The 12,946-nt window shown below is 47.9% G+C and overlaps 1 protein-coding gene across 3 annotated transcripts in view; it reads right to left on the bottom strand.

Moving 5' to 3' along the window:
• Positions 1-12,946, bottom strand: part of BRPF3 (bromodomain and PHD finger containing 3) — a 34,616-nt gene that overhangs the window by 18,991 nt on the left and 2,679 nt on the right. For 2 of the 3 annotated variants that reach the window (XM_072730944.1, XM_072730948.1), the window contains exons 2-7: positions 10,450-11,905; positions 7,505-7,661; positions 4,803-4,934; positions 2,719-2,847; positions 2,120-2,432; positions 1,147-1,452 (exon numbers count right to left, since the gene is read on the bottom strand). In XM_072730944.1, the coding sequence (XP_072587045.1) occupies positions 1,147-1,452; positions 2,120-2,432; positions 2,719-2,847; positions 4,803-4,934; positions 7,505-7,661; positions 10,450-11,900 (2,488 nt within the window). In that variant the 5' untranslated portion in view covers positions 11,901-11,905. Of the gene's footprint in view, positions 1-1,146; positions 1,453-2,119; positions 2,433-2,718; positions 2,848-4,802; positions 4,935-7,504; positions 7,662-10,449; positions 11,927-12,946 lie in introns of all 3 variants that reach the window. The other variant, XM_072730946.1, reaches the window with a different exon arrangement.

The raw sequence follows: 12,946 nt of genomic DNA, 5'->3' as shown, positions 1-12,946 counted from the left end.
TCACTCGACTCAAGTGTTTTTCCTTCTATCAATAATATTTTGTTTATCACCCAGTAAAGCAAGCAAGCAGGACAAGCAAAAAAAATAAGTTTACAATTGGAAAGATGAGAGTTAAATCACTGGTTCCCAAACATGTCTGTTCACTTGCCAAGTGAAATGTTTAAAAATTAAAATTTCCAAGCCACAGCCCAGACTTACTTTATCTGAATCTTTGGGAGCTGGGGCCTGGGAATTTTGTTTTGAAACCCTATGGGAGAAGCTGTTGCAGCCAGTGGACAGGACTCTGCATCGCCACAGCCCAGGAGTGGGATACAAGTGACAAGCTGACTGCCACACAGGGAGTCAGAAAGAATGACTGCCAAATGGGACCTCCCAACCATATCCTTATTCTCAATGTAAAGTAAAATGGGCCATTTCTTGCAATTTGGCCCCTTACTCTCTGGAGGTAACTCTGAACCCTTTTAGGCTGTGTGGGGGGGCAGACCATCCATAAGCTATAGGCTCAGCTCCAAGGACCTGTATGAGTAATGCAGTTCTATCCCCAATGAAGGGGAAGGATGGAAAACAGCTCAGTTTTAAGGCTAGGTCTCTGAGAATCCTCTCTGGATGTCTTTTGCAATCTGGCCTTTCTGCTTGGGATGGGCCTGTAGACTGGGTCAGCTGGAGTCAAAGCCATGAGGTAGATCTTCCTTTTCTATCCTCCCACCCCACAACCTAATCTGCCCTAAGGGCCTACTTACGTGATGGTCTAAGGTGAGCTAATATTTAACTAGTGTGTGCAATACAACCATATCAGGTACAAAATACTGTGATGCTTCTTTATTGGTTAGTAAAGACCTGCTGGGCCCCAGGCTCTAAAATTCTCCAAACCTGTCCACAATTTAGCAACTAAGTATCCACAACAATGGTCCCCAGAAGCACACTCCAATACAACAGCCAATATCTACTCTGCTGAATTTTAGTTTCTTCTGATTGTATCTTGAATATCATCCCTGGATATATATGAAAATGTGACCCCTCCAGGGGTTTTCACTTACCCACAAAGGTTAGACCGAAACTCAGGGAAAGATGCTTCCACTATGAGATTTTGGCTTAACCTTTACTCCCCTACCTTGGCCTCTAACCCTGACTGCTCCTGTCTCTCACCTCTGTCCCCATCGTCTTCTGGCTCCTCCTGTGGGGCTTGCTCCAACACAGTCACATCCCCCTGGGCCTCGGCTGGCAGCTCCCCATTGGACACAGTCTTGTTCAGTGATGGTGGCTGTGGTGGTGGTGGTGGCTGTGCCAGCTTCTGCCGAAGGGCATTGATCTCTCTGCGCAGTAGGCGGACACGGCGGGTCCGGGCCCCACTGGACCGCATGGCACTCACCAGGTCCAATTTCTCCAGCAGCTCCTTCAGCTGCACCTCCGGGGACAAATGGGCCCGGTTCTCTGGGATGAGGATGTTGTCCACTGCCAGGGAGAAGGGAGGACAGAAGGGGCTGAAGGACCTGCCCAGCCCAGGGCAAGGGGAAGGGACTGAATCCTTCGGATGCAAAATATTCTCCTGGAACACCTGGGCCAGTGGCTTCCAGCAGCGTCACTATGGGGCCTTGGCCCTGGTGACACCACTGCTCAGAGGGCAGCCACAGGGACAAGGTCAGAATCTGGGAAACATCTGCAGGAAGCAGTTCACAGTCATAATTACAGGCTCTGTGGAGTAGGCACGAGGCAGCCAGAGTGTGAGACTCAGAGGCAATTCTGTTTTCCTGATCCTCTACTTACACTCTTCTGAAAGAGCCAGATATAGACTAGTATTGCACTCTCTCTGCCCCATGCTCCATGCCATACAGAGGGTATCCAGAAGAGGAAGACCCCTACTAAAGATTGAGCTTTTCAAATAGACAGCTAGTACCTAATTCTCTTTCCTACCATTCCAGAAACACTCAGCAAATTAAACTCTAACTCTTGGAACTAATGCAGCCACAAGCAGGTATATCCCAGTTTGTGCCTACCCTCAGCTCTCTTCCTTGTGTCTACCCTATGTAGCTCCAAGGCCCACCCCAGTCCCTGGCTCTCTGGGCTCCATCCCTGTGCCTCCTCCTAGTCCTTCTTCTCCCCACCCATCCAGGCTTCTCACCGTCTTCCCAGGAGAAGCGGTAAAAGTCCTCCAATTTGGGTGACTCAGGCAAGTGGGTGCCCCTCTCGGGGTCATAGCCGATGTTCTCTGCCTGCCGCCGGGCATGCCGCAAGATGGCCCCTCCCAGGTCCCGCAGACGGACAGCTGCTCGGTGGAAAATTGTGTCTTTAGCATTATACTTCATGCAGTTGGTAACTATAAGGTTAAAGTCCTCCTCAAACTCCTCCAAGGTGCGGTATAGGTGAGACTCCAGCTTCCGCCTCATAGTAGAAAAATCCATTGGCTTGGATATGAATTCCAAGTAATCTGGAACCTAAACATATAAAACCTGTACAATTACAACAACCATTTACTAGCCAAACAGGTGCACCCTTCACCAGCACTCTTGCCTCCCCGTTTTCTGGTTTGGCACGCTGGCTCAGTCAGAGCCCCAGGACCCTGCCCACCCCCTGGCCTGCTGATCCCTCACTATAGGCAAGTCTGTGCCAGAAACCCCCAGGTTTTGTCCACCCTGTGGCCCAACCCCCTTCCTGGCCTACTCAGACCCTGTTTCCAGTTCAAGAGGGGCTCACTGCTCAGGAAGTGGTGAGGGAACTTGCCTCACTCAGGTTGACAGGTTCAGCAAAGATGTGTGCCGGATCCTTCTCCTGCAGCAAGTCCAGTGTGGTCCTCAGCAGAACATTGAATGGCATCAGCTCCAGCTCCATGGCAGCCTGCTGGACCTTGACCTGTGCAAAAGGTGGAAAGAGATCAAGACGCCCCTGCAAAGAGGCACCAAACTTGTTCTTCATAACCTGACTTTCACCAATCACGTACCACAAATTTTCACAGGATATTAAGCTAACCAGTACATGAGGAGTGATCACCCAACCCTCAGCTAGAAATAATGACCAACAGCTACCACTCTTTGAATGTTTCCTATGTATCAAGCACCATACCAAAACTTAAAAAATAGTTAACACGTCCATAGTCCCTCCCAAATGCCAAGTAACACTCTAAACATTTTATTCAATGTAAGTTTATGAGGTGGGTACAGATGAGTTATTTTATAAAGAGGCAACCAAAGCACAGCGAGACTAAGTAATTGACTGACCCAAGGCCACACCGCCAATAATGGGCAGAGTAGGGACTCAATCCCAGATAGTCTGATTCCACAGTGTGTGCTCTTCACTACTAAGCCATACTGCCTTTTCTACTTGCATTACTCTGGTTAATCATCACAATAATCCTGAGGGACAAATGGCTACTATCCCCATTTTACAAATATGGAATCTGAGGTTTGGAGAGAGTATGAGGAAGTCACTAACCCAACAAGATAGGATTTGAACCCAGGACTGACTTAGTTCAAAGAGCACACTGATGATATAAAATGTGACCTGGGCCAGAATTCCCACTTAGTAAGCTAATATTGATCCCACTGGCCCTTGGGGCATCTGGGTTGGCCTGGGATAACTAGGGCCTCTAGGCTCACCTCCTCAGCCAACCCAAGTGTGATTTTCTATGTATGCCCTAATGTGAAAAGGCTATGAAATGTTCCTTCCTCTTGGTGACATTAAAACAGGCCCACCTGCTTCCTTTTCCTTTTAATTTATCTGAACCAGAGGGAAGAAGAAAAACTCAGCTGTCAGACCAGGCCTAGGATGGCGAACACAATTAAAATCCATGGAGAAGATCCTGAGATGCCCTCCATGCCACCCAGACATGCTAGGTATGGCAAGAGCTGCCTAGTCTCAGTGGTGGAAACTGAGGTTACAGGCTCGTGCTGGAGCTCAATGGTGAAGTAGGGTTTGGAGAAAGAGAAAAAGGAACATCTTTAATCCAGGTCTCTGAAGCATGCAAGTAATAGTTGTTATTCCTAGACTGGAGAGAACAGTTTTGGCTTGCCATTCATTCAATTAATAGTACTTACTCTCTGTGATGTGCAGACTGTGCCAGTGGACGCTTCAGGGAAGCAAAAACTATCAATAATGATCATGACAGCAGTTGACACTTCTATAGCCCCTACTACATGCCAGGCACGGCTCTAAGCCCTTTATATATACTAAGTCATCTCTTCTTCACAACCTTATGATGTAGGTTCTATTGTTACCCTCATTTTATAATCAAGGAAATAGGCATAAAGAGATTAAGCAACTTACCCAATATTACATGAGCACTAAATGACAGAACCAGTATTTAAACCCAGGTAATCCAGTGCCACAGCTCATATTCCTAACCCCTGCATTACACTACCTTCCTCAACATTCCTCAGACTTAGATGCTTAGACCCTCCTTGGCTAGAGCTTGGAAAATTTAAATGAGTTAGGACCGTAAGTATTTTAAGGGCCAAGTGAAAACCCTCTCAGAAGCTCCCAGCAGTGATGACCATCAGAATGGCCTGAGAAACTTTTCAAAATACTTAACACCAGATTCCCTCTGAGATTTTAAGTCAGAAATTCCAGGGATGGGGCCCAGGCAGATGATAATGAGCCTCCGCATGAGGCCACCAGAAGCTGAATCCACAGTTAGAAGCCATGTGCAGCACCATACCCAGTACAGACTGGCAGGTCTTGGAGCCCACACTGCTGAGCAGGAAGGGGAGGAAGCAGACACCAGGCAGATCTCCTGGCTTTCTCCATGCCACACTGACAGTAGGAGAAAAAGATCTTGAACAAAAGCCCTGAGGCTGGGGGCTCTTCCTCACCTGTTCCCTCTTGAGCTTCTCTCTTTTCCGAATCAGCTCAATCAGCAGCCGCGCCCGCTCCAAGTCGTGCCGGAGCTTCTGCCAGTATTTTAGCTCTTCCTTCACTGCACTTGTCTTCTCATCCTGCTCTCGCTGCAGGAAGGAAGGGAGAGGAAGGAGTTGCTGGAGGCCCGCTTCCTGTCCAGAGCCCTTTCCCTATTCTAGCCTCACAGGGCCTCGGCAGGTAAGGGCCCCACACCCTGGCTGACCCATGTTCCTGAGAGCCCTTCTGCCCTCTCTGCCCCATGCCTTTCTCCTGCACTCCCTTAGCCTTCCAGCAATGCTTCTTAACTGCCCCACAATAAGCACCACTGGAGTGAGAGCTGGGACGACTTCCCCTCCTCCTGAGGATACCAAGGGGGGGGGGGGGGGGAAGCTGTGCCCCTTAGGGCTGGAAAAGAATTTCAGAAGGAAACCAATACCTCGAGGTAGAAAGAATTTCATCCTAAAGCTGCCACTTGGCTAAAAAACAAAGTAAAATTCTTATTACCAGCTTGTACTAACTGGCTTGAACATACTTTAAAACACTACAAGTACTCTAAAAAGTGATTCCTGCCCTAGAAAGAGGTTACAGTAGAGTTGGGGGAAGGAAGAGGCCCAGGGTTGGACACACAAGGGCACAGTAGCATAAACATAATAAAAACCCAAAGGTAAACTGAATATAAAATGTTGAGAAGATAAATAAAGAGGATCTGAGTGGTTGGTTTTAGGTCAGGGAAGGCTTCCCACAGAAGCAATCTTACTAGGATTTCACATGTAGTGATGGACATAGGTGAACAAAGCAGTAAGAAAGGCCTCTGCTGGAACCAAAGGGACCACAGGGAATAAGTGTGAAGGCAGAAAAAAATGACTCTCTGCTTGGTAAAAAAAAAAAAAAAAAAAAAAAAAAAAGAAAGAAAGGCCCGGCCAGAGCAGAGAGGCTGGAGAACCACAGTAGCCAAGGAAGCTCCAGGATTTAGCTGGTAAGAAGCTTCAACTCCAGGCAAAGGAACCTGCATGTGGCCTGCCAGGAGAGGGGGACTATGTTCTGGAAAAGGAATATATTCTGGAAAATGGTGTGTAAGACAGTATAAGTTGAACAGCAAAGAAAGAATTAGAGGCAGGAGACTACCTAGAAAGCTATTGCTGAAATTATGGGAGCATGGGTGAGCGGGTAAGCTGTAGAATGGAGACAAAAAACCATATGCCCATAAACTGCCCCCAAATAGCATAAGGGATGATTAACTGTGCCTTGTTAAGGAGGAAAGAACCAAAAGTAACTCCAAGATGGGGAATGTCTGAGGTCAGGAGGCAGAAGGTTCCATGTCAATAATGGGCAGGGGTGCCTGGGTGGCCACCCAGGCAGTTAAGTGTCCAGCTCTTGATTTTGGCTCAGGCCATGGTCTCATGGGGTTGAGCTGCATGTCATGCTCTGTGCTCAGTGGGGAGTCTGCTTAAGGACTCTTCTCCCTCTGCCACTCCTCTGCTCTCGCTCTCTCAAATAAATAAATCTTAAAAAAATAATAATAATAATGGAGAAATAAGTTTACCAAGAGGAAGAAAGATAAAGAATTCAGTTTCCAGTATCTGAATTCTAGGAAACAACATCTACATAGACATCTGCAGTTCCTCTGCCCCAGAGGGACTACAGGCAGAGAAAAGGGATGAGGACAAGAAATCTGGAGCTATTGCCATGCTTATTCACAACTATGAGAGTGCATGAGCTCTCCCAGCAAACGGGCAGGCATCAGAGCCCTGGGAATGTTACTACTGAGGAGTAACAGGTCAAGTCAGCACAAGGTGCAGTCAGCCAGGTGGAGAAGGAGGGATATGGGGTCATGGAGAAGCTCTAAGAGTGATCCATGGTGTAAATGCAGCCCAACGGCCACTACGGTGAGAATGTGAGGTAAGGCTTGCTGGGCTGGGAGGAGGTGGTTGACGTTCCAAAGGAGGCTACAGGGGAGCAGGCAATCCTCCCCACCTCAAGGAGGGAGGAGACACAGACTTGCACTTCAGGACTTTAGTTACAAAAGGCAAAAGTGAAATCAGACAGAACTTAGAGGGCATCAGAGTCACGTAAATGATTGCTTCATCTTTGCGGTGATAGTGTGGAAATATTTAAAGGCAGAAGTAATGGAGCAAGTGAAGAGGGAGAAAAAACTAAAGAAGGTTAAAAAAAGGAAAAAAAAGTCTCTCAGGAGACCTCCAACCAAGGTTCCATGGCTAAAAGGTCACCACAACTGGCCAGGCTCTGTGCTACAACTTAGATGGCACATTTGTGTGTTTTCTACGAAACATTTTCTGGCAGATGTCAGTCAGTACAGTGTCTTAAGAAAAATGCTCCTTGTCCTAATTTATGCAACATGGCCACCTGGCCCTCATTAAACCCATTTTTTCCTTTCTGCCATGTCTACAAGGTTTTCCCCACATACTTGGAAGTTGGGCTTGCTCTCTACTCTCTTCTAGAATTTGCTCCAAAATCAACCCTCCCCCATCCAGGAGGAGCTGCTGTCTGGGACCAAGAGCTCTACAGTGCTGGAGGTCATTCCTGGGAGATGCCATCTGGAAGGGTGACTGCCTATTGACTCAAAGGCTCCATAGAGGGCTCAGGGAGTGGTGACCCAACCATCCCTCCTCCTCCTTCACTCTCCACCTCCTCCACCACCTTCAATCACTTCACCTACCTGCTCAGCGTTTCTTTGGGACTGCAGGTGGGAATGCAGGCGTCGGATGAGAGGGACGCCGTTCCGTGCCTGCCGCTTCAATAGCCAATAGTTGTGAAGCCGCTGTATGAACTGGTTTTTCCTCTGAAAGGAGAGACCACTACAGATCTTGTTCAACCTTGAGTAGAGGCACAGGGAAGTGAAAGACAAGGTCAGTGGGCAGCCCTGATCACAGCCTCCTCTTCAGACCCTAGCTCATTTCTGAACCTTACATATAAAAGAAGATGAAATCAAGTGGCCAATTGCCTCACCTCAGAGAAAGGCTTAAAAAAAAAGAAAGCAAAGTTAAGCAGCTCGGATTCAGCATGTGACAGATATATCACTTGATTTTCCACCCCCCTATCTTACAGTCCTGATTCTCCAGAAGAACTCTCTCCCAGGAACCCTGTTTCCTGTGGTCCTAGACTCCTGGGAAATAGGCCTGTGCCCTGAACTCTTGATAAAGGCAGGAAAAGAGAGCAGGAACTTGAGTAAGCTATGGGCAATGTGGTCACTACTTCCTGCGCCCTGTGGCTGAGGGTCCCCCCAGACCAGAGAATAGTCCACAAGCAAGCTGGAAGGAAAACTAGAAGTACACCAGGCTATGGCTCTCTGAGCTCAAATGCAACACTTCGGAGCCGTCTGACCTCTGGTTTTTCATTAACGATCTCAGCAGCCTAAAAGTGTCTAATTTTGAAACAAACGAGAAAAAAAAACAAAAACTGGATAAGAGGACGGAGAATCTGAAAACTTAGCTGGCTAAATTAACCCAATAGAGAAGTCTTAAGGTCAGGACTTAATAATATGTGGCAGGTGGGAGAGGTAGAGGCAAAAGGGGAGGGAATTAATAAGAGCCTATAATCTTTATCCTAATAGTCCTGTTGCAAGGTGGGTAACATCAGTCTTATGGTAACAAAAGATGGAAAGGCAGCTTAGGAACAGAGGCTGGATGAACTGTCAAAGTCGCTAATGTGGCCAGAAGGATGGTGGAGCTGAATGGGATCTGAATCAGTGATCTCTCTGCTACAGCACCCTGTGTCCCCAAATTGGTTAGTCACAGAGTAAGAGTAATAAGCAAGGCCTCAATACTCCTGTTGTGTGCCCCCCACTTTTTCTCTTCATCTCTATCCACTGAAAGGAAGTTAAGTGCCCTATGCATTTCCACAGACATTCTTGCCCCAAAGCCAAGCTTACAAAATCAAGATCTAAGCCTTTCCCCAAAGAAGAAATCCCCCACCAATGCCCATGCCAAGCATACCTGCCCAGATGCAGGCAGCCCCCTCCCTCTATAACCTCTTGGCCATGGAGTGTCCCCATAGCATTTGTGTAGGTAGAGAGAGGAAGAAGAAGAATAAAACAGCAGCAGCAGCCACCATTTATTGAGCGCTTACTATTTACCAGGCTCTGTACCAAGTGCTTTATTTACATCATCTCCTTTATTTCTCACAACAACCCTATGAGGTTCATTTATAAAAAAATAAGGCTCAAAGAAGTAACTTGCCAAAAGTCACACAGGTAGTTAGCAACAGGAGCAGGATTCAAAAGCAGGTTGGTCTGTTTTCTAAGCCAGCTTGCTATGCTGACCCCTGTAAGACACATCTATCAGAGCAGATGTGACAACCAAAGAGACTAGTCCCAGAGTACAGCCACCCTACAAATGTTTCTAAGCATGGACCAACTCAACATCAGAGAAGAGCCTACAACAGCTCTGTGACTACAAGTCATTTCCAGTTGACTGAATTCTAATTCCAGCCATAGCTCGCCATAGGAGCCTCTCCCTCCTGCTCTTCTCTGCTCTTTTTCTCCTTCCCAGACTGACAAGTCTGGTTGCCTGTTCCCCTTACAACTCATTCCCTGCTACCCTCCAGCACTCACTTCTCCCTTCTCAACAAGAGAAGGCAAACAGCAGGAACAGAGACTGATGGCATCATGAGCCCCAGCTTGTGGTCAGGTTCTATAGCTTCCCACCTGGTTCCAGCCCTTTGAACAGGACTTGGCATATAGTAAGTACTCAATAAACACCTCAGTGAATGAACAAAGGCATGAACAACTTTACCTCCTGTGGCTGCAGATTCTTCATCTGGGGGTGTGGGAGAAGGTGCAAGGACTACATTAGATGAATAATCTCCAATATTCCTTTCTGCTCCAACACTGTATACTTTCTAAAGAATATCACCCTTGAGATGAGCTTCTACTGGAAAATCTTTCCAGTCTCTTGCTTTTCTGCCCTCCAACAGCTACTTCTCTGATGGTTAAAAATAAGTACAATGGTCTCTATAAGACTCACTGGGGAAAAAAAAAAAAAAAGACTCACTGGGGACCAAGGTGGCTTAGCTATACAACAGAACCAAGTGATCCTTTCCCCTAAATCTAGAAGCTTCTCAAGAAGAGAAAGATGTCTTCCTCACACCACCACCCCCTCACACAAAGTCCCCATCATTCCCAGACAGAGCTTTCTGGACAGCAGTCGTGTGGTTCTCAGTTCTATCACCACAGGAGGTTTTGGTAACATATGTGGGGAGTGTTTGAGACTGTCACAAAGACCAAGCAATGAGGGAGGGGATGCAAACGGCACTAACAGACAAAGATCAGGGATGCTAAACTTTGAGGAATGTATGAGGCAGTCCTAATAGTGAAGAATTATCCTGTCTCAAATGTCACTTGTGCACCTGTTGAAAATATTGCCTTAGACACCCTTCACCTGGGTTTCTAAGCCACTTAACTGTTTGTCTCACCTTAAAGCACAGGAAATACATTGCTCTCAAGGCAAAATCAAAACCACAAACCAGATTGGGGCCCAAAGGAGATGGCACAGAAGAGAACAAACATTCACCAACCATGCTTGTGGAAAGAGGTCCTGGCTCAGGGCCAACACCAACCCAAGAAGAGACTATCAGTCCACGGGGAGCCCTCCTGGGCAGGCTTACCTATAAGAAGGTATCTGTGGGACAGTGACCATGGGGACAGTGGAGGGTGTATCTCGGCTCACTTCCTCTGGCTCCTTCTTGATCTTCTGCTTCAAAGCCATCTTGTTCTTCTTGGGCAGTCCCTTGAGGGGGCCACCTACCCCACCTTGGCCTTCATCTTCCTCTTCCTCTTCCACCTCTTCCTTATCTTCCTCCTCTCCACACCCCTCCTTTAGCCCTTCCTCATCCCCAGCCTCACTGAGGCTTCCAGGGGAGTCACCCTTCCTCCTAGTAGTGGCAGCACCTGGCGGTGAGTGGGCCTCACAGTAGGCAGTCTTGCGTACTGTGAAGATGGTGCCATTGAGGCTGGTCTCACGCATAGGCTCAATCTTCATGAAAAGCCCAGCTCGCTGTGCACATGTCACATGGAAGGCCGTGTAGCAGTTCACCTTATGGCACTGGATGGCTGCCCCCAATCCCTTCTGCTTGCAGATATAGCAGGTTAGTTTCCAGCGGGCAGGTGGGATGTTGTCGATGCCCTCAATGGGCTCCAGGAACACGGTGTTAGCAAAGCAGACTTCAGGGATCCAGATGGCACACACCACGTGCGCCCAGTGCCCATCGCTGGTCTGTTTGAAGGCGCCACCCTTATTGGGGCATAGGACGCAATCCACAGGCCGGGAGGGAGATTGTAGGCAGCAGCGACATAGCCACTGGCCCTCAGGGATATAGGGGACACCATAGCACTCCTGGTGTACAGCAAGGTTGCAGATGTCACAGAAGAGAATGACATTGCTATTGTGGCATTCGTCATCCAGGCACACACAGCAAAAGGCGTCTTCATCAATAAGTGACTGCTGGGCCCCACTGCTGCGACTCTCCAAGTAGGACTCCTTCTCAAGCCGGTCTACCAGCAGCTCAAAGGTGTCTGCTGACACCACACTATGCCCATCTACACGTCGCTTCTCATTCACCATGTCCAGCCAGGCAAGATCCTCCTCATCCATGTCATACTCTACTTCGGCATCCAGGTCTTCAGGTGGCTTCTCGATGTAGCGATAGTAGGCAGCAGGCAGTGGGGGTGCTTCTGGCTGGCTGCCTGAGTCCACCATGCGAAAGCTGGGTTGCGGGAGGTGGAAGGAAGTGCCGGATGCATGTTTGGAACAGGACTCCTTCTTCTTGCCCTTGGAGGAGGGTTTTTTGGACTTACCAGGGAACTGAGGCTGCTCACTGTTTTCCTTGTTACTATTGCATTCGGTAATATCCTGGGCGGTCAGCTCATCCTCTGTAATGATTTTGAGTGGGTCATAGATGCTGATTCGATGCAGGCGTCCATCAATGTCCACCTCAACGATCCGCTGGGCCTGGGCATATGTTAAGGTCTCCCGAGTAGGTGAGCACTTCAGACTGTAGGGGGATGGGGAACGCCGGCCCTCGGCATTCTGCCGCGACTTCCGGCGCGGCTTCCTCATGGCACCTAGGAACCAAGGGGACAGGCCTATGGAGAGACCAGGAGGCAGAGCTGAAGGTTCAGGCATGCACTCATTCACCCTTCCATCTGATCGAGAGGCCACCAAGAAGACTGTTTCCTCTGTCTGAACATCCTGCCCCTCTGACATCCACACAACTTGCTCCTGCAAGTTTTTTCACAAACACTGCTTCTCAATGAGAGCCTCTCTGACCACTCTTATCTAATACTGCCAATCTCTTTCCCCTACCAGCAATCTCTCATTCTGTTTTATTTTTCACTGTAACACAACACCATTTTTTATTATCCTATGTAATTTACCTACTTATCATGAATGTTTGCTTCCTTCCACAGAAATGTAAGCTCCGTGAGGGGAAATAATTTTGTCTATCTTGTTCACTGTTGTATTCCCAGCACCTGGATGGTGCTGGCTCCTAAGTTAGCACTCAGTAAGTATCAGATGAATGAAAGGCAAAATCCAACATGCATGATCCCTGCCATCTAGGTGCTCCATCTAATTGAAGGGACAGAAAATAAACAGATCATTACAACATGGGAGACACCTAGAGTTCTAATGATGCATGTAGGCTGTGTAACAGCTAACTACGGAAAAGGAGGGGGAGGTCAAGGGTTCAGAAAAAAAGGAAACAAAAATAGCATCCATTTTCAAGCCCTGTTTATGACCAGTGGCCCCATCAGAAGATCAAAAACTTACAGGTTGGGATGCCTGGGTGGCTCAGTGGTTGAGCCACCCAGGCAGGTCATGATCCCAGGGTCCTGGGATTAAGTTCCATATTGGACTCTCTGTGGGAGCCTATTTCTCCCTCTTCCTATGTCTCCACCTCTCTCTGTGTCTTTCATGAATAAAATCTTAAAAACAAAACAACAACAACAAAACACCTCACAGGTCTAAAGCCCTCTCCCAATCCATATTACAATGATCAGAAACCCTATCCCCTGCACCCAGGAATGAAGAGGTGAAGGCACCTGAAATGTCTACTATGTGCAGGCTAAAGATTTCAAACTATCCTATGCAGGTTGTCTCTGGAA

Source organism: Vulpes vulpes, chromosome 1, assembly GCF_048418805.1.
Source record: "Vulpes vulpes isolate BD-2025 chromosome 1, VulVul3, whole genome shotgun sequence".
Taxonomy (NCBI): domain Eukaryota; kingdom Metazoa; phylum Chordata; class Mammalia; order Carnivora; family Canidae; genus Vulpes; species Vulpes vulpes.
The sequence above is the reverse complement of the archived record's forward strand: the minus strand, read 5'-3'. Positions and strand labels throughout refer to the sequence as shown.